At 36.1% G+C, this 24,598-nt stretch overlaps 1 protein-coding gene across 1 annotated transcript in view; it reads right to left on the reverse strand.

Moving 5' to 3' along the window:
• Window positions 1-16,079: 16,079 nt before the first annotated feature.
• LOC131079764 (D-glycerate 3-kinase, chloroplastic) overlaps window positions 16,080-24,598 on the reverse strand; it is an 86,542-nt gene continuing 78,023 nt past the window's right edge. Inside the window, exons 9-11 of the mRNA XM_058017807.2 lie at window positions 16,640-16,756; window positions 16,492-16,542; window positions 16,080-16,402 (exon numbers count right to left, since the gene is read on the reverse strand). Coding sequence (XP_057873790.1) covers window positions 16,265-16,402; window positions 16,492-16,542; window positions 16,640-16,756 — 306 coding nt within the window. The 3' untranslated portion in view covers window positions 16,080-16,264. The remainder of the gene's footprint in view (window positions 16,403-16,491; window positions 16,543-16,639; window positions 16,757-24,598) is intronic.

Raw genomic sequence — 24,598 nt, forward strand, 5'->3', positions numbered from 1 at the left:
AATTAGGAATCATCACAAGATAAGTAGATCAATCAAAACACAAGACATGATAATTCAATCATGAGAGCACTCATTGCAAATGAACCTAATCCTAAGCACACTCAATAGAGATATGAAAACAAAGCATTCAAAATGAAAGATTATGCAAACCAAATGCAGAATTGAATGCTCCTTCCATGCGGCTCCATTGCTGTTCTTTCCTCTTCAATGGATTTGTGGATCTCACCTACAAGTGCACATACAATTGAAAGCAAGATTGATGAAAAGATCAAGAGTACTAGAAGCGTAAGTTCGGTAGTTTGATTAAGGATTTGGATTCAAGATTCAAGATTAGCTTTGATTGAAAATCATCCAATTTATAGAAGAATTGGATAAATGAACAAATTAGCATGATAGTGATTAGAATGGAAATTCAAATCAAGAATAGCAAAATTATGACATATCTATGACAAATTTCTATGCAAGGCTTATGACAATTCATGACAAATTTCTATGTCAAGAATTTATGACAATTTATGACAAATTTCTATGTCAAGAATTTATGACAATTTATGACAAATTCTATGACAAATTTCTATGTCATTTCCATAAATTTAGGAGAGAAATAGGAGGAAATTGAAATTAAGAATTAAGAAATTAGAAAAATTAGAAAAAGAGGAAATAAGAAATTAGGAAATTAAGAAATTGATGAAAATTAGAAATTAAGTAAATTAATTAATAATTTGTCATTTATTAATTAATTCACAAAAGAGGAATAATTAGCCAATTAAATGAATATTTAATTGCAATGAGAAGACTTAGGATAAATAAATAAATTATTTAATCCTAAAGGAGGAAATGACAAACAAGGTTAGATGATTAAATCATGAAACCCTACAAGATGAATTAGAAATGCGAGAATGACAATTAGGTCTTGATTGAAGATAATTAATGTCGATCATGATTTTGATTTTGGATTGATAAATGACCAATGTGATAAATGATTCGATTGATAAATGCACCAATTGATGAGGAACAATGAAAAATTGATCCAAATTGACACGATTGAGAAGGACAATGATCGATAGACAAAGCGATCGCCAAATGACAAGATTGACAAGAGGACAAGAATCGATGACAAAATAGATTGCAAAACGATAATATTGAAAATGACCACGATCAATGACAAATCGATCGCAAATGACAAGAATGATAATGATAAAGATTGATGACAAATTGATAAGAGGACAAAACCCTAATTAGGATTGACGATGTCCAAAATGATAAGATTGATAAGAGGAAAAAACCCTAATTAGGATTGACGATGTCCAAAATGATAAGATTGATAAGAGGAAAAAACCCTAATTAGGATTGACGATGTCCAAAATGATAACAAATTAGCACGCTCATTGATGCAACAAGATAAAATCGATCAAAATCATGACTGGATAATGTTGTCGACAAGACCAAATTCGAGGACGAGATGATTGAAGAATATAGAAGAATGACTCGATGTTTGCAAATGATAAAGACCAAGTGAGTGACATAGGAGAAATGTTAATGCGACGCAAAAACCTAAAATGAGGCAATGCGCAAATGTTAAAGTATGACCTCGCAAGCGTTGACCATTTTTAGGTGTCTACAATTTGCATATGAAAAGAAACAAACATAGACATCCATAATCATTTGCAATACATACATTGATGCTGAAATAAATGCATACATGTAGAATAAAGCATATAGAAACATCTCATAATCAAATTGACACAAGTACAATGAAGTCCAATCGGATCTCGTATATATATATATATATATATATATATATATATATATATCATATCAAGTCTAAGGGTACAAAATGATGTCCAATGACATGTACAAACTCCCATCGGAGCAAGAATCGTATCGGCTACAAAAAATAGGTGTGTCTACAAAAAAAATATCCCAGCTACAAAAAGAATCATCTAGCTGGCACCCTCTCCCTCATCGCCTAGTGGAGGAGGAGGAGCCTGATGCCCGGGATCTTGTCGAGGTGCTCGTGCTCCCTCTGATCTGGCCATATACTGTGAATAGGGTTGCACCTATTGTGCAATAGGAACTACAGCACTATATGTTGCTACGTAATACGATGCCCTACTACTCTAGAGAAGGACCTCTTGTCGTAGAGACTCAATCTCAACTCTCGCCTCTTCTCTCAAAGCCACAATCTGACGATATCGCTCGGCCCTCACCTCAGCAAGTTGGCGATCCCGCTCAGTCCTCATCTCGGCCAGCTGTCGGTCTCGCTCCGCCAGCTGAGTCTGCGCCACTGTCAACTGTGACTGCAGCTCTGTAAGGCGTGCCCTCATCGACCGTCTGGTGTTTGTCCCCTTCTCTCTCGTAGGACCCCCATCTCCACCCCCATCTCCACCTCCACCCTGCTCATCCCGGCGCTGGCACCCTGCTGCTGCTAGCACCTGAATCATCACTACCTCGTCACGGAGCCTCAGCTCTTTGTGCCTGACCCTGCCTCTGGCCCTGTCCCTGTGCTGGTGCGGGGGCATCCTCCTCAACATCCTCAATCTAAGGAGCCTACTCACCTGGGTCTATAAACCATGGGAAAGGATGGTGCTGAAAATAATCTCTATACTGGGGCAATACCCCCGCATCTGCTATATCATCCAGGTAATCCCACCTCAGGCGGTGTAAACCTGTCAGCTCCTGCATCGCTAAAGCATAAGATAGCCTAGGTGACCATCACTGTCTCTCCTCATCAGCATATCGAGCATATGTTGTATACTCCTGAGAGATCTCCTGAGGTTGGTCGTACTGCCTCATCACCCATGAAACAACGAATTGCTCCACAATAGTCTGCGATCTCCCCATCAGTGGGAGTGTAACAAACAGGTCCCTGCGAACTGCCTGCCAGTCATCCCATGACTCCAATCCTCTGTATGGTCTCCATACGACAGCTATCAGATCATCGAGTTGCCGTCTCCAGAAGTCTATCTTGCCCAGATGGGGTTGTGTGATATATCCGGCATACCTATAAATGATCAGCTACCCTGGCTCTCTGTTATCTGTCACTATCGGCTGACAAATGGGTAGGTGCTCCCAAGCCCACACCTGTAAAATTTACACCTCGGCAGCCATGCTCCGCTCATCTTTGTAAACAATCTCATGCATCTCCCGATACATGTGGGCCAATAAACAAGAGCCCCAGCCAAGTCTCTGAGGGGTCTCTATCAACCGCTCCAACATCCGGCCCCATCCGCTCTGGAAACCCTATTGCCCTATGTCTGGCATCAAGAAGCAACCAATGAAACCTGCTAGGACACATGCTAGCGGATACTCCTCACTATACCTGCTCATCAATATATCCCAACTCATAGAACAAGTCAAGATATCTGGATCCCTGAATATGTTCCTCAATGCATGCAGTCCAGGTAACAATGCAGTATCATAATCCACCTTATCCCCAGCAAAAGGGATACAAAGGATCCTGTACACATCCTCGGGAGTAATGGTCAACTCCCCAACTGGCAAATGAAAGGTATTATGCTCTGAATGAAATCACTCTACCAACGTCGTGAGCATCCCGTGATTCACATGGATATCAGGTAGCCTCATCAGATGAGTAAAACCACACATATCGACATGAGCCTACTCAACCTCAGATAAATCATGAACTAAAGCCATAGTGGGAGGATATATGCATCTGAAGAGCACAAGAGGTAAGCACACCTACAACAATCCAACAATGAAGCATCAGAAAACATTCCAAATGAGCCTACAAGAGAAGTTAAACATCACGCAAATCCAACTAAGTCAAATGAAAAACCAAAATTTCATGTTTACACTTTCAAAAATGGTCACTATTTTTCGAACGACAAAACACAGTTAAGCAGCATCTCGTACGAGTCAAGAATGGCTTTTGTACGAGAAAACAGCCTCAAACGATACTTTATTGGACTTAGCACGACAAAACGGTCTTCTAACCGACCTATTGTACGACACAAGGGTGGATCCCGTACGACAAATCTAATGGCTTCAAACGATAAAATAAAATTTGCCAGTTTCTCGTATGAGACAGGATCCTGTCTCACACGGTAAACCGCAACACCCAACCCAAAACCCGTGAAAAACATGAAAAATGCTTTAAAAATTTCAAAATTGGAAACATAAATAGGCTTAAGATCTATCACCGCTGGCTCGTAATTTCGGGGTCGATTATGTCTTCTCTGGCGCTCGAATCGATGCTGACGAGTAGGGACCACCATTTTCTTCATAGAAGGGTTTTCGAATTTTCAAACTTGGAGGGTTAAAATGAATTGAAAAAGACACTTTTGTCCCATATATAACCAAAAACCTAATTTTTCAACTTGCTCTGATGGACACGAAAATTGTACTCTTAGCTAATGTGCCTACTCTGATTCCATTTTCGGGATTGAAATGGAAAATCGAGATCATCTTGCTAGTCAATTTCACAATTTGGACCACTTAGCGCTCTTTTCATCAAATGCTTATTCTATCTTCAAGTTACGCTCAATTTCTCAACAATCAATGCTGAATATCAATTTCAATTCTACCAATCAACTTTGCGATCAATTCAATCATTGCCAAATCTTCAGTATCCTTCAAAATCAATTTGCGCTCAAATGACTACTCATCGCACAATTGCCTAAAATCAACTACCCTTGCTATCTTTCGATTTTGCTCCCGAGGAGGCATACTTGTGACCTTATGACTTCACATTCTTCAAATGTCGAGAAATTTTTTAGATTTTCATCAAAAGTCGAGAAAAAATCTTTTCAATTAAAATAAAATCAATTCTTATTGTTAAGGGGCATCTCAGCTTCATCACTTCACATCAAGTTGAGATCTCTCGATCATCTAAATCGAATCAATCGCTAGGGGCATATCAGTTTCATTGCTTCAAATCAAGCTGATATTTGTCTTCATCTGAATTAATCTCTTAACGTTAATCAGTTTCATCGCTTCAAATCAAGCTGATTATTTGTTTAAACTCAATCAAAAGTTTAAAGAGTATCTTTGATCACACTCAATCTAAGCAAGTGTTCAGTATTCGTTTCTTGATCAAGCTGAATAGTTTATCTTCATCGTGTCTTGATCAATCAAGTTCAAGATCGATATTTTTTATCATCACTCACTGTATCTAAGTTCAATCAAGTTCTAGATCAGTAAGATCCGCTTCTTGATCAATCAAGTTCAAGTTCGGTATCTTTGTTTTCTATCGTTCCTCAGTTCAATCAAGTTCGGGATCGGTATCGCTTTAATCAGACTTCATTCAGCTTTGTCGCTTCGAATCAAGCTAACACCTTGCTCTTTATCTAGTTCGTGATCAATCAAGTTCAGAACTGGCATCTCCTAGACATCACACATTCTTTGAACCAACGCATTGCTCGCACATTAATTCAAAGAGGGGCAAATGTAATACCCTAAAAATGGTCATCTAAACCATGGGCCCTTAATCTTGACAACATCACCAAGGTCCTAACCAAAAGGCAATTAAATCAATCTTGAGCACATAATTAATCCTTTAATCATCAAATATCACATAGCAAAATCAATTATCCAATATTAATTAAATATTTATTTAATTAATTGAATTATTCCAAGAATATTCATTTTGATCAATTATCCTATTTTAATTTATTAAATATCCTTGCATATTTAATTAATTAATAAATTTGCCATTCAATCATGCAAAAAGAATTAATTTACTACAAAAAGAAGAATTTATTACAAAACAAAGAGTTGAATTGAAAATTAAATAAAATAATTGAATTGAGAGAAATCAAACTTGAGATATTATTTCTTTTTCTAAATTGAGAACTTGAAATCAGAAAAGCAATTAATTGAATTATTGAATATTCTCTTAAATTGGAACTCAAAGCTTTTCAGAAAAAGAAGTTCAGTTGCATTAAAAAGATCTTTTTCTTGAATAAAACAAAGAATTATCTATTTTTATCACAAATGCATGGAATTAATTTAATATTATTTTCCAATGCAACTTGAACTTCTAATTTGAATGCATTTCAATTAAACTATAATTGGAATCTATCTCAAGGTTAACTCAACCTGATTTCTCAATTATCTCAATTAATTCTAAATTGAGCTTTTTCATCATCTCTCTTGTGATTCTCTATAAATTCAATCTTCAGCTCTCATTCCAATTTACCCCAGAGATTTTTGATAATACGTCATTATTATACTGATTTTGCTCTGGAGTCATTGATATATTGTGCTTTTTTTTTAGATTATTTGCATCCATTTTTCCATTCATTATTGCTTGCATCCATCATTGCTTGAATTGATTTTCGCTTGAATTATTCATTATTGCTTGCATCCATATAGCTTAATATCATATAGATTAAATCCTTCGTCTTGGTGTAGTCATGTCACTAGTATTGCTTATAACAATCTGAGAGCAATCTTATACTCACATCATTTAGAAGGCAATTGGTCGATTTGTCATGGTTTTCTTATTAATGCTTATATCTGACTAACCATGCATATAATGACTAAATTGAAGTGTTGTGTATTGTAGATACAGCTTCTTATTCCACTTTTCACACACACACACTAGGAAGAAGGAGAAATGAAGGATATCAAACATGTCGATATATTGGGGAGCAATACAGGCATTTCCTTCGCCATAGCCTTGGAGAGCATACTGATAGGTTTGAGGGTCGTTGATCTAGCTAGAGGTAAGTACCATAACCTTAGTTAAGAACTATTAAAATTTTATGATTATGAATGGCCATGACAAGAGAAAAAAGGAAAGCACACAATGTATTTTCAAGATCAAAAATGCTTTGTCTAAAAGAATTTTTTAGTTTAAATTTGTACCAATATTTCATGCATCGATTCATCTTTTTTATTGTGTGCATGTGATCAATCTTTTGGTTAAACATATTTTGAGATGCCTCTAGTGATAGATGTGTGCACTGCCTACATATTTAATAATTGACAAAATATTTTCCATCATGTTGGATTCTTGCAAACATTCTATTTGAAATTCAATTATAAGCAAGGCGGGAAAGACACGACAATGAATTTTCTTTTTCTTATTGTCACACACATCTGATAAAAGTTTATAAGGCCCTTTTAACAAATCATTTAGTCCCTACCAGGATGATATTCAGCTTTGTGTTGTATATTCATTGTAAATCGATCTTATGGTCTCTTATAACTAAAGTAATTCTCTTATGATTTACAAATCTCTTGGCTTATGTAATTTAAATTTTGTGTCAAATTGTAACTTGATGTATCTATTTAGTGTAATTGAACAAGTTGTTTTTAATTAATGAATAATTATGTGTATTTTGTTATTTTAATAATATGGAGGTCTTTACAACAATAGCACATATACAACATCTTTATTACCTTGTACCAACGGAGCAACAAGGGTCATCCAAAGAGAACCTAACATAACACAAAAATATGTCAAGCAACATATCATGGGTGAAGCACATTACAAACAAGCAAACACACGAAAGAGAATCCACAACACAAATGAAGCTAGTCTAGCAATCATCGGCCTCCCAATCTTACTTAACATCATCAAGGGATGGTGGACAAGATGCATGAGGAGCCATTTCGAGCACATTAGATGGAGCTACTGCAAGTTCCAAACAAGGACCATGTTCTAAGGATGAATCACTTTGTCACTAGGAGCTAGTATCAATGCTTTTGAAAAATGTGAAGATAACTAATGATTAATTTCAACAAGCTCATACATATCATTAGAATCATTAAAATCAACATTGGTAGCATGAACAACATTATCATCATCTATATCATCATCTAAATTAATAAAAATAGGATCTTTAACACAAAAAGAAGTTGAACCATTATTTTTCTTAAGTATTTTTAATTTAGGTGATTTGAGTTGAAATTTCTCCCTAGGGTTAGGAGAAGGCTAGACAAATGGGACCAAGTCAACAATTGGTGTCTTCGAGGAGGAAATGGTTTGGGAAGTAAGCTCACGAGCCTTGGCCCAACTTCTTCATTGACATTCTCTCACACAACGATTCCTTTTAGTTTTAGTTGAGGCTTGCAAAGGTTGAGGATCAATTGTCATATGCTTCTTTTATTCCCTTATAGGGGGAGGAATGAAGGAAATACCAGTAGATTGAGAGACACTTGATGCCTAATGTTTTCCTTTATAAGTAGGCAGTAGGACTGAGGCATATATAGGAGGAATAGAAGGTGTAGGAAAAATACCAAGTCCATTGTGAGGAGGGGTAATATCCATAGTTGTAAGGTCTCTTGTTTTACTCAATGCCATGATCATCTCATTTTTCCACTTTTTATAAGATAAGAAATGGATTTCATTTTGAGACTTAAGAGGCTCAAGTTATTTAGGCCAAAAGTAATCAAGAGTAAAATTTCCACGCGTCACTGTGGGTTGGTAAAGGCTATGATTGATTGTTATTATAGTGTCATTATGAGAAAATTTCAAACATTTATGAATTGTAGAAGGTATAGTGACGAGACCATAAATTGTCTCACATTTAATCCATTAAAATCATCTATTTCTTCTTAGTGCATTGGTGTTAAAGTGGATTTGAGTAATGATTGAAAGTTTTTTAGCTTGTTTAGGGTAGAATGTAAAGTAAATATTTGATTTATTTTTAGTAAATAAATGTGATATAAATTGCTTCTAATATGTCTCTATGTGTGTGCAAGATGTTAAAATGCAGCTGAATGAGTTATTAAATAACTCATGATAAGAAGAAGATTCAAAAATAGTTGTAACAGAAAGCTCTAGACATTAACTCCAAACAACTCTAGACAAGGCTTTGAAGACTCTTCAAGACTACCAACACATTCCAACATTCATGCAAAATCATAAAGTGTCAATCATTCCTAAATCAATGGGCAAAGTATTTGTTTCATGCAAATTGTAGTTGTACACTACACTACATTATCTTTCTTCAACAAAGATAACTCAAGTTACCAAAGTACTTCAATGCAATTACATGATTGTAGCATCTTCTTCATGATGATTAACAATGATCTGGTCAACTGAACTAAAGAATAATTCCTTAATTCACGTTGAGAACTTGAAGACTTCCTACAAATCAAGCACCCAGAAATAGTTAAAAACATGGTCTCAATAAAACAACGATATCTCCCTCATTTCTCAATGAAATTCAAAAATTCAAAATGATATAGAAACTAGACTTCAAGGGCTGAAAACGCTTTTGAGAATTTGGTGAGATTCACAGTAGGGAAGGGGCAGTAATGAATAAAAAATGACTGAGATAAAGGTGGTGTGATGAAGGACGGCAATTTTAGTTTTCTCAAAGTTTTGTAAACAACCCCTCAAAAATAGGATCTTAGATCCAAATTCTTAGTGGATTGGTTGGGTAGATATGGAATATCAATTCTATAAATCCATTGTAATCATTTGAGCAAAGGGGGGATCAAAAAGGTTTGTTTCAGCCTAAGGAAATAGGATAGATCTAGTTTCATTTCCAACAATGTATTTTCCAAAATTTCTTAGAGTAATTTTAATTCAAACAAGCTTTTCATTTCTAGCAGGTTTGAATTAGTTTAGCCTCTTTCAATTCTTGAAAGTGTGAGATAGATTAGAAATTTCCTTTCATGCAAGTGTGCTTTAGATTAACTTTCATTTCTTGCAAGTTAGAAGAGATTGTCAAGTATGATGCGTCATTGTAATCCTCATCATTTAATTTATCAATCTAGAGTGGTGTCCATGATTGTATGCAAAATAGAATTCAAAAAACTTGCTTGATAGTCTCTTCTAAAGAACACTTGTAGAAATGAAAGCTAATCTGAGGCACACTTGCATGATGAAAGGAAAAATTGATTTAAGGCACATTTGCATGAATTGAAAAAGGGTAAACTAATTCACACTTGCTGGAAATAAAATGCTTTTTTGAATTCTTTATTCTAATAAATTCTAGACAATACATTGTTGGAAATGAAACTAGATCTATCCTATTTCCTCAGGTTGAAACAAGCCTTTCTAATCCCCCTTGTTGCTTAAATGATTGCAATGGATTTATAAAATGGATATTCCATATCTACCTAACCAATACACTAAGAATATGGATCTAAGATCATGTTTTTGAGGAGTTATTTACAAAACTTTGAGAAAACTTAAATTGTTGTCCTTCATCACACCACCTTTATCTTAGTCATTTTTTATCAATTACTGCTTCTTCCCTATTGTGAAACTTGCCAAATGCTCAAAAGGGTTTTTAGCCCTTGAAGTCTAGTTTCCAAATCATTCTGAAGTTTTGAATTTCATTGACAAACGAGGGAGAAATAGATGTTTTACTGAGACCGCATTTTTTATTATTTTATGGCACTTGATTTTTAGGAAGTCTTCGAGTTCTCAACGTGAATGACGAAATCTTTTTAGAGTTTAGTTGACCAAATCATTGTTAATAATCATGAAGAAGATGCTACAATCATGCAATTACATTGGAGTGCTTTGGTAATTTGAGTTATCTTTGTTGAAGAAAGATAACATAGTGTAGTGTACAACTGCAACTTGCATGAAACAAATACTTTGCCCATTGATTTAGGAATGATTGATGCCCCATGATTTTGCATGAATGTTGGAGTGTGTTGGGAGTCTTGAAGAGTCTTCTTTTTTTTCTCTTAATGTCTTCAAAGGCTTGTCTAGAGTTATTTGGAGTTAACGTTTGTATCTCTCTACTACAACTAATTTTTAATTTTCTTCTTGTAATAACTCATTCAACTACATTTTAATATCTTGCACACTCATCAAGACATATTAGAAGCAATTTGTATCACATTTATTTACTAAAAATAAATCAAATATTTACTTTACATTCTACCTTAAACAAGCTAAAGAACTTTCAATCATTACTCAAATTCACTTTAACACCAATGCACTAAGAAGATATAATTGATTTTAATGGATTAAATGAGACAATTTATGGTCTCATCACAATTTAGAAGCTCCTAAGATTAATTTGACCCATTTTTTACACCAGGACACTTGTCTGGACTAGGGCACCAATCAATTTTAGCCCAAATTTCAGACACAAGTTCCTCTCTACATCCTTTTTCTAGTTTTTTACATGTTAGTTCATTTTCAAATTTGCATTTGTCTGTTCATATTGTTTATTGTCAATTTTTCATATTTTAGCCTAGTTTCTTGCACTTATCTTATCCAATCAATTCAAAAAAAAAAGAGAACAACTAAGCATTGTGCCCAACTCTACCAAGGGTTTGTAGTTGGGCCTATTCATCATTCCCCAATATAATTTGTTGAATTGGGTTTGATTCCCAGTTTGAATGATTAGAGTGTTGAACCATATTTCTTTACATTACAGTATGAACCCAAATCTTTAGTGGACAAGGTTTTCTTGAGGAAGAAATTGTATTCCTTGAGAATGGGAAATGGTGGATGAATTATAGACCACCTAGAAGAATTAAATATGTTGTTGGCTCAATTGCATCTATTGGTGTCAAGTGGATGGGGAAGAGATATGTCAGCTTTTGCTTTATTTTTTGCATAATTTGTGGGATTCTTTTGTTATGGCTATTGGAAGTAATTCTATTTTGACTACTAAAGATCTAGTTGGTTCTTTGTTTTCTAAAGGGATGGGAAAGTATCTATCAGTACCAAGGAGGCCAAAAATGTTTGTGAAAGTAGTAATAAAAAGAGCAAAAAAAATTAGAAGCATGATAAATCCAAGTCGAAGGGGAGATACAAATCTCTCAAAAAGTCCAAAGTTGTCTGCTAGAATTATAGTAAACTTGGACATTTCCATAAGGAGTGCAAAGAAGAAAACAAGAAATAAAAATATTGATTTTAATTTTGAAGTTGAGAAGAAAGATGGTGATGCATTCATCATAGCTTTGGCCACTCGTACAGGTAATGATGCATGGTTAATTTACTCAAATGCATCTTTTCATATGACCTCTAGTAGAGATTAGTTTTCTAAATATGAAAAAATTAATAGAGGTAAGGTGTACTTGGGTGGTGATTCACATTTAAATATTGTTGGTTGTGGTAAAGTTAAAATTAAGTTTCTTGATGGAAGAAAAAAAAGGATTAATGTTGTGTTGCATATTCCTATACTAGCATGAAATTTGTTATCTATGAGCAAATTAATAGATGTAGGAATACAAGTAGTCTTTTTTTATGCAAGAAGCAAGATGGTTAGATGTGTTACAATGATTCCTAGAGGTGTCAAATTTCACACTATATAAGATAGATCCATACACTATTGAGTGTAATAGTACTTACATGAAAAGAAAATTTGTGATTGTTTCATTAGAAGAGGTGAAGGTTTCACCTTTAGCGGATAGTCATGGCTTCTAGGTACCTAGAGGTGCTCTTTCTTCTAAATCAAGGTTACTTGCAACAAAGACTATGTTATGGCACCAAAGAGTTAGCTACATTGAAGAGAAGGGCCTAAGGACCTTAAAAAATAAAAGCCTTCTTGAAGGTTTGACTGATTATAATCTTGATTTTGATATCTATGAGCATTACATTTATGGAAAACAAAATTGCATTCAATTTTGCTCAAGTTCTCATAAACCTTATTGTATTGTGTGTTTGATCTTATTCATTCTTATGTGTTTGATCCTATAAGTGTTCCTTGCATTGGAAAATCCACATATTACATTTCATTTATTGATGATTATAGTAGAACATGGGTATATTTCCTAAAGAGTAAATCTAAAGTTTTCAGTCAATTTAACGAATTTAAAGAAATATTTGAGTTGTAGGTTGAAAAAATTAAATTAAATGTGTAAAGATTGATAATGGTAGTGAATTTAGATCTAATGGTGTGGATAGATTCCTTAATTTGTGGAATTCACAGATAGAAGATTTTCCACAACATAATGAAGTTGCAGAAAGAATGAACAAGACATTGATGGAGAAGGCTAGGAATATGCTAAATGATATTGGTTTAGAACAAAATTTTTGGGGTGAAGTTGTTGCCATTGCTTGCAACTTGATTAACAAGTTTCCTACATCAGCTCTCATTGATAAAATATCTTTGTAGGCATAGTCGAGTCATAAGCCTTCATTGAGACATCTTAGAGTTTTTGGTTGTGAGATATATGCGCATGTGCCAAAGGAGAGACAAACAAACACGACTTTGGTCTTGGTTATGTTCACTTACATCCCAACCTCTTGGCAAAAGAGCTCCAAGGTACCCAAATGTTCTCTCAACTCAAGGGTTATTTTTAAAATAAGGATAAGATTGTCAACATATAAGAGTAGTTTCACCATGTAACCTACCAATTGAATACCCCCTCCACTATTTTACTTAACCATTCTTCCAATTTGTCAATGTATAGACCAAATAAAATGTGGGATAGACAACATCCCTATTTAATCCTAATGTCATTACCAAAACATTCAAACATTCTCTTACTTGTTCTAATTTTAGCTATGGCGTGCTCATTACGTCTGTGTTTGAACTCTATACTCATCTAGAATACCCAATTCCTCCATTCTATTCCACACAATTTGTCTTTAAGCATCATATCAAAGGATTTTTTTTAATCTACGATGCAACAAAAAGCTTCTTAATACTATTAAATTTTCAAAATCCGTGCTAATATTCACTTATTGCTTCTGGATTATATTGTGTGTGCCAACTTTTATCATCAACTCTTTGAATCACACTCCATGATTCATCATTGAGATTTACAAGAACTCCTTTCATCTCCTTGGAATTTTTGTTCATCTTGATGATGAATCACAAAGTATGTTTTGAAACGTTGATGATAAAAAATGGCATACACAATCGAATCCAAAAGCAATAAGTGGATAAAAAGCTTCTTCACCTTGTGTGTTCCATATTTTTCAATTGAGTGTCTAAGGTCGATGCAATGATCAATGGTAGAGTGTCTTGGTCTAACAAAAACCTATCATTTTGCTCTTTTATCCTCCTTTTTTGCCCGTCTACAGATCCTATGCTCTATCATGCTCCCGAAAAGCTTGTCAAGAAGAGGATTGACCATAATAGTGTGGTAGTTAGATGGGTTATTGATAACTCCTATTTTATAGAGAGATGAGCACTCATCATCCACTATATTAGGAATCCATCTTGAATAACGTCATTGAACATTCTAGTGATGCATAGAGCATGAGTCTCAATTCCCATATTAAAATTCAACTTGCAGCCCATCTATGTCTTGGACTTCACCACTTGCTAAAAACTTTATTCTGTCTTTGATATCTCCTACCAAGAAGAGCTTTGTTGATGTTTTAACTATGGGGGGGGAGTCTTTCTCTTGGACCTGCTAATAAAGAAACCTTGCATACTCCAATCATTAAGCATCTATGATACTGTTTTCAATTTGATCTCTCCTTTGTTGTAATTCCCTCCAAAAACCTTTGAGATTGTGTTTTCTAAGGGAAATTAGCAAGGAAATACAATGTCATCTACATTAGTCTTGGCCAAAATTACTATTCTAGAGTCCAGTTTTGTTCAATTCATATCTTGGGTCATGTATCAAGTTCTCTCTCTTCATACTTGTTTTTCAAAATTTCCTAATTTCAAAGCGAATGGATAATAGTATTTTTATCTAGAGAAAATAGACATATTTTAGAGATGATAGAAGTCGGTAATTGATATATTCCAGAGTTACCCGGGCACGCATCCCCGACCTAAAAACCCTCGTCCCCGTCCCAGGGACGTTTCGGGGACTTGGGGACGGCCACGGGACGTTTCCCCCCGTCCCCAAATTGCCCTATTTTTTAGGGGACATCCCCGAAACAGGGGGACGCCTACCCTAGCTTTGGGGGACGTCCATACATCCCGGGGACGGCTGGGGACAGCTGGGACGTCCCCAATCCATCCCGAGGACGGCCAGACGTCCCCCATTCTAAGGCCCTTAAAAAATAAAAATAAAATTTAAAAAGTTGTATTTCTAATTTTTTATTTAAATTTTCTAATAGAGGCCCTTTATTAATTCAAATTGTTATTAAAAATTAAAAAAATTAAAAGATAACATTAATTAAATTTTAAATTTATTAATTTAATTCATAATTTTGACAATGAAACTATATGGCAGCAGTGTAGCCTTTGGGCATTTTGACACAGAGATTAGAAAATCTCCAAACTCAGCGAGACAATAGAAAAATAACACCCAACGCCTTTATTAAAGAATAAGTTTTTTAATGACCCCACCTTGAGGGTGCTGCCCCCAAACCCCTGTTGAAAAATATGGGGGGAAAGTGCGTCGATAGAAGTAGGGAAAATTTAACCTCCGAGTCTATTGATATGCATATTGACAATGTGAATGAATTGAAATTCTGATTTATGAATGCATAATTGCATATTGTCTATTGAGTATTAACAATGTTGTATGTTCAGAATTTACATTCTAAAATGTTTTCAACTTTTCATAGTATCATACACATGCTATATCCATGTTTTATTGTTTTCATATGAATATAATGTATGTATGCATGCTTTATCCATGTTTTCATATGAACATTTAGAATTTTGAAATTTTCCTATATATTTTAAATTTTTCCTATATTTTATATAGCCATCCCCTTTGTCATCCCCTACCGTCTCCAAATTTGGCAAAAAAAATTGCCGTCCCGGAAACGCGTCCCGCCGTCCCTGCTGTCCCCGTCCCGGAAACTCGGGGTAACTTTGATATATTCGGTTCAGATTATATCTACAAAAATAGTTTAAGTTGGATCTTTTAAAAAAATCAACAGATTTGACCATTGTAATTTTGCTTTGTGTCATTCAATTTTTTATTGCTAGGAATTTTAGCATGTGGGCTTAATGGAAATGGTTGATTGGGGAATCCTAAAGTTTGTCTTATTGGCCTTGTAGAGTTGTTATATTTTAATATTTTAGACATTTGGAATTAGGTGAGATAGTCCAAGACGAGAAGCAGATCTTGGTAGCTGTCATTTCTGGAGGATCTACTTCTGTTCATTGTACACAGTGCACACCTCTGCCAATTTTGCAAGCCTTCGATTTAATTTTATTTATGGAACACGTCTCAAAAAATAATTATGTAGCATCAAATGCACATTAGCCTTTCCGTTACAGCCAAATCAGATGCACGAAAGCCTATCATTGCATAGAACCTTAAAAAAATGTTCAAAAAATGAAAAATATTCCATGTATTAAAAAAAATTATTGCCTCCATTATGCACAATGATATTTGATACCAAGTACTTTACTGGCAAGCATGAGCATGAACCCTGATTAGCATTTACTGGGGTGAAACGTTGTACAATGGTTTTCAATGATGTATCCAATGGCATTAACTTCAAACAACTTCAACTAAGTGGATTTCGATGTTCATCAATTTTGACCACAAGAGTATGTTCAGGCTTTGAACCACATGGTCCATCAGAGTACATAGGAGGTAGATATGCTTTATAAGCCGGCATATATCTCGAGACAAAATCTGCAATCTATAGGATGCAAACATGTTAATTCTAAAAAAATATATATTTCATGTAAGATTAAATGTTGAATCTAAATATTCAGGGTGTGAAAATACCTGTTCATCAGACATTCCAGGCTTTCCTTCTTCTCTCATTGCAATCTCAGCCTGCCACAATACAAGATACAACTCAAAACAATCTACTTCAACAAATATAAAGAAAAACTTTTATCACAAGAACCTGTCCAAGAAATCCAAGATATACCTGTAGACGCCATTTATAGACCCAATGTGGTTCATCAACTTCGATAACTATCCATGAGCCAATGAACTTCTCCCACGCATCATAGTAAGATTCAAGATTTCTGTTTACAGACTCCAACTAAGAAAAACTGATTTCAGTGACTAGAATTATAATTAGAAAACAATAAGCCAAAATGGAGGATGAATCTACTAACAAACCAAAGAACATAATGCCATTTTCAAGATAAATATATATTGGGTCTCCTGCCCATTAAAACCTCAAATAAAATGAAAATAGGAAAATTCGTCTTACACCATTACATTTTGAAGAAATAGATAGTGAATCTATTAACAAATCAAAGAACATAATGCCATTTTCAAGAGAAGTATATGTTGGGTCTCCTGCCCACTAAAACTTCAAAAAGAATGAAAATAGCAAAATTTGTCTTACAACATTATATTTTTCAAATGGTTACTGTTCCTGAGAAACCATGGCAAAATACTCAACTGGCTAAAGCAATAAAATATTTGCAAATAGAATTGAAGTCTTGACATGGAGTGTTGGGTGCATACTTGAGAACAAATCTTGACCTGAATGCGATCATTAGAAATTTAACATTAAAAGCCTATAAAGGATAACATTGGACACTATTAATAATAGATAGTGAAGACAGAATAGTTATTTACATTATGCTTGAGTCTCTATCGCCTGTACTGTTCTTTCCCAACTGGATTATGTAACTCTCAATTACATCCTAATTGTCAAGTAATATATAACTATCATAACCAAGTGTAATATGGCCATTACATACCCTCCCTTAATGGTAACCGTAAAACTGAAACGTTGTACAGCATACAGCTCATCTCTAAACCTAATAAAAAAATTTAGTCTAAGCATCATGAATCATATGATACAGGTTCTTACCCTATCACTTTGGCCGTACACTTGAATTGTCTTGAGAGAAAAGGAAGAAATTATGTTAATGACCAAAAGTAGGTAAATGGAACTCGTGAATACAGCAGTTTACAACAGAAAGCTCTAGCAAGAGAAACCTAGAAAAGCCTCACAAAGGGGAAGAACAAAAGCAAAGAAATATGAAACAAGAAGGGACCAACCACATAAGTGGTTAAGAAACTAGTCAATATAGCCAAGAAAGGTAAACACAAACCCGAAAGAGCAAATGCTGAGGAAATAGAAATGGTTAAGCCACCGGTGCCATCATTGATCACTGTGAAGGGACTAATACAAGATTTGACAGAGCTCATTAGGGGGCGTCAAGGGCCAAGAGGTCAAGCAGATCCCTCAAGGATCACATCAAACATCCAAGGCCAAGGAAACCCTGTATTAGTGAAAAATCTCGTAATGTGAATCTGCCCGTGGCTGGGGAGGATGGCCAGAGAGGAGAAAGTCTATGTCCATAAGAAGATGAACCACGCCATTGATAAGAAATAGGATACACTTTACAGGAACGAATCTGCTGATCATATCCTGTGCATTACCCTATAACCTCTTGTCTTCTGTTCTATTATGCAATGGCCCCTTATGTTAATACTCGAGAATAAGGAAACAATTACAAGTGGTATCAGAGCATGATCCTGCCAGCCTACAGGTTAAGGATAAATCGATTATGCATTTTAATCAATGAGAAGCAATATATAACTCAGTCCAAAAATATGGCAAAACCCAAATGAGACTATGAGAGATTGTTGAACATGTGTATTGTGTGTGAAAAAGACAATCAAGTATATAATATATACACCAGATTGAGAGAGAATATTATATGAAGATCTAAGGTAGAGTCAATGAAGAGTTTGTAACAAACTTATGAGAAGAGATTGTGGATACTTTATGACAGTCTTATGATTAGATTCTATAAGACTCTACAACAGATTTGTGGAAGAGATTTATGGTGAATTGTAGAAAAATTGATTACCCCAAGGGAGGGATCTAGTCCTGGTTGAACATTCCTACCTCTTGTGGGCTATGTGATAAATTGATTACCCCAAGAGATGGTTTTGGTCTTGGTTGGACACTCCTGCCTCTTGTGGATTGGTTACTACGAGAGATGGTTTTGGTCCTGATTGGACGCTCCCGCCTCTTGTGAGTAAAGCAATTTGGCCCAAGAGATGGTTCTGGTCTTGGTTGGACGCTTCTGCCTCTTGTGGATTGGTTACTCCGGGAGATGGTTATGGTCCTAATTGGATGCTCCTGCCTCTTGTGAGTAAAGTGATTTGGCCCAAGAGATGGTTTTGGTCCTGGTTGGATGCTCCTGCCTCTTGTGGATTTGTTACTCCAAGAGATGGTTCTGGTTCTTATTGGACGCTCCTGCCTCTTGTGAATAAACTGATTTGGCCCAAGAGATGGTTCTAGTCCTGGTTGGACACTCCTGCCTCTTGTGGATTGGTCACTCCGAGAGATGGTTCAGATCGTGGTTGGACGCTCCTACCTCTCGTGGATGAAATGATAGATTGATTGGCCCAAGGGAAGGATCTGGTCCTAGTTGGATGTTCCTACTTCTTGTGGACCAAGTGAACTATATCTACATCTGTATGCTTGTATCCAAATATATTCAGTGTCTACTTCGTGTTTTCATATGTATACTCCGTGTTTTTAAGTTTATTCTCCGTGTCTTCATACATTCATGTGTATACTTCATGTTGTTCCATATATTCACATGTATACTTTGTATTTTATTTGGGAAATGGCTAAGTTTTCAATTGCTTGTGGACAAGCAATCTTGAGTGGGGAGGGCTGTAATGTCCCATTCCGGAACTAAGATTAGTTCCCATGAGCATTACCTGCTGAGATCATTCAACTTTGAAAGAAGTCCCTTGCAATTGATTTTCAAGTTAATTGTTCCCTTATTCTTGAGTATTAACATAAGGGGACATCACATATTATCAAATAACAATGAAGATACTTAACTAGACTGAAAAACATTGTGATGCAAGAGCATCAGCCCACATGCTCATTGGTGCTGAAACTTAATTTCCGTACTTTCGAACCTCTTGCTTTACTGGAATCGGTTGATATGGTTGGGGAAGTTGGAGTTTCCCATAAGAAAGGAGAACGGTGTATAAACGGAAGAGAGAGGCAGAAGAAGGGGTCGGAAGGAAGTTGGGAAAACCAATCAAGAGGCATGGATAGAATCCAGGCCGAGTGAAGTAGGAGAAGAGAGATCGAGATGGGTGAGGAGCATGGGAGATCAGACTAAACAAGCAACACCAAGAAGAGACAGATGTCAAGCAAAGAGGGGGGATCGAGGTGCAAGGAGACACTTGTTAGAGTAGGAATGCACGTGGGATTTGTATCCTGAAGGAGGAGTGATAGAATGGCAAAGAAGAAAGATTAGACCGAAGTGTTTGGGTTTGTGTAGTTGGTAGTTAGGTTGTAGTAAATAAAATGTGTTCATCCTCTCATATAAGGCAAAAATAAGCTTGTGTTCGATTCTCCTGTTTCTTTGGGTGTTGTTTGTCAAAGTCTGACCATGTGAGAATAAGTCGTATTATTCTGATGAGTTTTGGTAGTTCCTATCATATCTTTATATGAGTGTAAATTTTCTTGTAGTGGCAATTTGTTTTAAGTTTGAAGTTCGTGTCGCTTTGAAGACAAAAATAGTTGCAATGTTTTGTTGGATTGGTGATCGACTTAAATCAGTTTGGTATCAAAGCTACAAGATCTGGGAGTGAAGAAGCATGGAGGTGTCTCAAGTATACCCTGGAAGGGATTTGTTGCAGAAGGAATCTGTAACTGCAAAGGGCTTGAACCCTATAAGACCTCGTTGCAGGTGATAGGAGACATATGACTGCAGAGGGTAAAGGACACACAAGAGAGTGCATAAGATTGTGAGTGAAAGTTCGTTTGTGAGGGACATGTGAATCTTTGAGGACGAAAGATGAATTTGACAGGAAAGATGAGATGTGTCATGAGAAGACCTGTGATAATCCCATCTTGGGAAAAGTATTGGGACGAGGTGGAGAAAGGAAAGCTTTGTGCAAAACTGGAAACGAGTGCAAGTAGAATGGATGCCTTGGAAAGGAAGTATTTTCCTAATTATGTTGCAACTATAGGAACTGGACAAGAAAAGAATGATGATGATGATGATGAAGACTACGAACATTTTGCAGATGTTAAGGAAAAAGATTACCAAGTGATAGAAAATGACAAAAATATTAATTCTCAGAGTTTAGAAAGCTCAAGCCTTTAGCCACCTTGATGATTTGATGAAAGATGGTGCCCGAAGTGATTCAAAGTCCGATGATGGAGAAAATCTTGTTCATGCTTCCACTTCTGAAGATGACAAATATGATGAAGATGAGGACTTACTTGGAAATGTCATGACTAGTAATCAACAAGTGAAGCATTTCAAGTTTTCTAAAAACAGATTGGAGAGGAAAGGGTATAATCAACAAGACAAAAGGAATATCTCAACAAAACTTGGATACTCTAATCCTTGCATGAGAGAGCCTGCTTATTGCAATGCAGATCATGCCTATTGGTGGGAGCTCACAGCTTTGACATCGCATGTCCAGGCACATAATGTTGGTTTTGAAAGTGAAAAGGATCAGAAAGTGGATGTTCTTGATACCAAGGAGTCATATGCATATTACAACAGTCCTATCCACAAAGGCCGAAGATCGTGGATTGATTTTGTGTTACGGGAAGGTAATCGCTTGTGCATACCTAGGGGGTCGATGAGAAAGACTCTCTTGACAAAAAGCTATTGTGTCATTCCATTGATGACATCATGCACAGGAGCACATGATTTTGTTTGTCTCCAGGGGAGCCTGATGCAGGAGCATTGGCCCGCATGCTCGTTTGTGATGAAACTTAATTTTCGTACTTTTGAACCTCTTGCTTTACCAAAATTGATTGATATGGTTGGGGATGTTGGAGTTTCCCATAAGAAAGGAAAACGATGTATAAACGGAAAAGAGAGGCAAAAGAAGGATTTGAGAGAAAGTTGGGAAAACCAATTGAGAAGCATGGATAGAATCCAAGGTGAATGGAGTAGGAGAAGAGAGATTGAAATGGGTGAGAAGCATGGGAGATCAGACTAAACAAGCAACACCAAGAAGAGACAAATGCCAAACAAAGAGGGAGGATCGAGGTGGAAGGAGATGCTTGTCAAAGCATAGATGCACGTGGGATTTGTTACCTAGAGGAGTGATAGAATGGTGGAGAAGAAAGATTAGACTGAAGTGTTTTGGGTTTGTGTAGTTGGCAGTTAGATTGTAGTAAATAAATTGTATTCATCCTCTTATATAAGGCAGAAAAAAAATTATGTTCAATTGTCCTGTTTCTCTAGGTGTTGTTTGTCAAAGTCTAACCATGTGAGAATAAGTTGTATTATTCTGGTGAGTTTTGGTAGTTCCTATCGCATCTTTATATGTGTAAATTTTCTATGTAGTGGCAATTTGTTTTGTGTTTGAAGTTCTTGTCACTTTAAAGACAAAAATAGTTGTAGTGTTTTGTTGGTTGCAATTTTCTATGATAATGTATGTTGTCATTGATGTCAATAAGTACAAGTGAACCGGTATGAAGATTGGAAGAAGTTGTTATTGATGTTCAAGTAGGAGAACCGGTATGAAGAGATGAAGTGGACCAGTGTCAGGGTTTCACTAAGTGTGACTACCGGTCGGTGGTCTCAGCTCTAGGGTTTCCGGTTTGGCAATCTAGCTTGTATGATGCAACCGGTGACATTCTGTGATGAGTTAGCTAAGAGATAAGGATGAGATCGAGATGCCACATCAATTTTGTGCATGTGAAGGATTTCCTTGAGGATCTTGCATGTGAAGATCGATTGCATTAAATGTCTACCTCAGGAATGAACATTCTTCTTAGCGGTATGTGAAGAGAGCGTGATGGGTTACTAATTTCCATGTGCAGTGAAGAATGGACGATGCAGAATGACTTGTAATCTGTTTGAGATTGTTTTATTCTATGCAAAGTGTTTGAACGGTCATGATTGGACCGCTTATAATTGTAAACCTAAAATGTTTAGGGTTTAAGGTTTATGCTACCGACCTAATTGTTGTCTATAAGGTTGATGAGTTTTGATATTGTAAGTGTTGGCAAATGTTGTGTTTTGTATCCGAGTGATGAGATACTTGCTAGACTAGTAAGTGGAAAACTGCAAAGTGTGATTGCAGAGTAGAGGAACTGAAAGGGATCTACCTTAGCATGTGTTGATTTTATACTTTCAGATTAATGTAAAAATTAGAAATCAGAATTTAATTTCTAATTAAATTGTTTGTTGTAAAATTTAGAGATTGCTAGATTTAGGCATAGCATAGAAATGAACAAATAAGAACAAAAACACAATTACCCTAGGAAAACCTCCTAGGAGGAAAAACCTAGCCAGAAAAGATCCTCAAATCTGATTATGGATTATATTCATATAACAGTTACAACACTTATCTCAAGTACTTGAAGATGTCTGAAATGTTTGCTCTTAGGGCTGATGGAATCAACAACAAGTCTGCCCCTTAAACACACCAACCAGCACTCGGGCTCAAACCCTAGATCTGCACTTTTGGTGTACTTACGTCTGCACTTATGCTTGAAACTGATCAGTAACCCTAGCACCTTAATTCTGGAACAGCTCGCCCTCCTTGTGACAGTATGAATTTGATGTTTGCTTCTTCAAATGGCAAGAATGATTCGCATAAGTTCCTTCACCAACCTTCGCATTAACCAAATGTATACTTCGCATCATTAGGCATATGTGTATTTCGCATCATTAGCAGATGTATATTTCGCATGAAGGATGTACTGATTGTGTGTTGAATGAGGTGAATGTGTCTTTATTTATATGTGATGCAAGATCCATTTATGTCGGCCTATGATAAATTGATAACCTGTAATTTATTTGTATCTCTTTAACCGAAAATGCTTTATTAGATAGGGTCGGCCCTATTCATGTGAGCACGTTATCTTGCATGTAGCGTGGGGTTTTATGAAGTGTCGTGAGAGAGGGCCCAGCCCTATACGTTGAAGGAGGGGCCAACCCTTTGGGCGGATTCCAATGTTGCCCAAGGCAATTGGAATCCGCCATAACTCCCTAATTACAATCAACAGCATGTATTGTTGTTATCAGATCAGAGCTTTACCTATTGTCTTCTAACCATTTCAGCAGTAGGAAAATCCCTTTGCCAGGTAGCTTTAACAGGCTTATTGTAAATCCTCTAACCAGGTGACTCAAGATCATTGAGTTCTTCAAATCCTCTAGCAAGGTAACCTTTAACAGGGTATATAGCCATCCCTTAACCGGGTGATCTTTAACAAGATCAGTTCCTAACAGAACCTTATTGTAAAGTCTTTAACTGGACTAGGCTCCTAACAGAGCGAGCTTCAAAAGAGTTCAAAAACAAGCTTGTGGGTATTCATCCCCACCGTGGTTTTTCCCATTTGGGTTTCCACATGAAAAATTTGTGTCATGAGTTGTGCATTTTTCATGTGATGTTTAAGCAGTCTTTGTTTAGGTGAATATGCATGCAAAGCTAATGGTTATGGTATTACTGATACAACACATGCATATATATATTGGTGAAGTAGTTATCAAGTGTGAATGTTATTTGACGTTTACAATTTTACTGGTTTAGATGTTTGAAGTCTTACTGTGTTTAACCAGTATTGCCATGGTTAAGTTCAGTGATGAAGACAAACGGTTAGCATTGTTTTAACTTGATAAGTTGTGGAGAAGTTTTTGTCTGTACTGATTCGCCCCCCCCCCCCCCCCCCCCCCTCTCTCAGTACCAGTTAGGGTATTTGTTGTTCATCATTATTCATCAATTGGTATCAGAGCAACTCCAGGTCCTGAGTGATATAAGCTTAACCGCTTGAGGTAAAAGATCTTGGTTTAATGATGAAGAGGGAAGGTCCTAAGTTCAATAGAGATAACTTCAAATATGGAAGGACAGAATGAAGATTTATATCAAAAGTTTGGGTGCTCAACACTAGAGCTATGTTGAGAATGCC

The sequence above is a fragment of the Cryptomeria japonica genome, chromosome 6, assembly GCF_030272615.1.
Source record: "Cryptomeria japonica chromosome 6, Sugi_1.0, whole genome shotgun sequence".
Classification (NCBI taxonomy): Eukaryota; Viridiplantae; Streptophyta; class Pinopsida; order Cupressales; family Cupressaceae; genus Cryptomeria; species Cryptomeria japonica.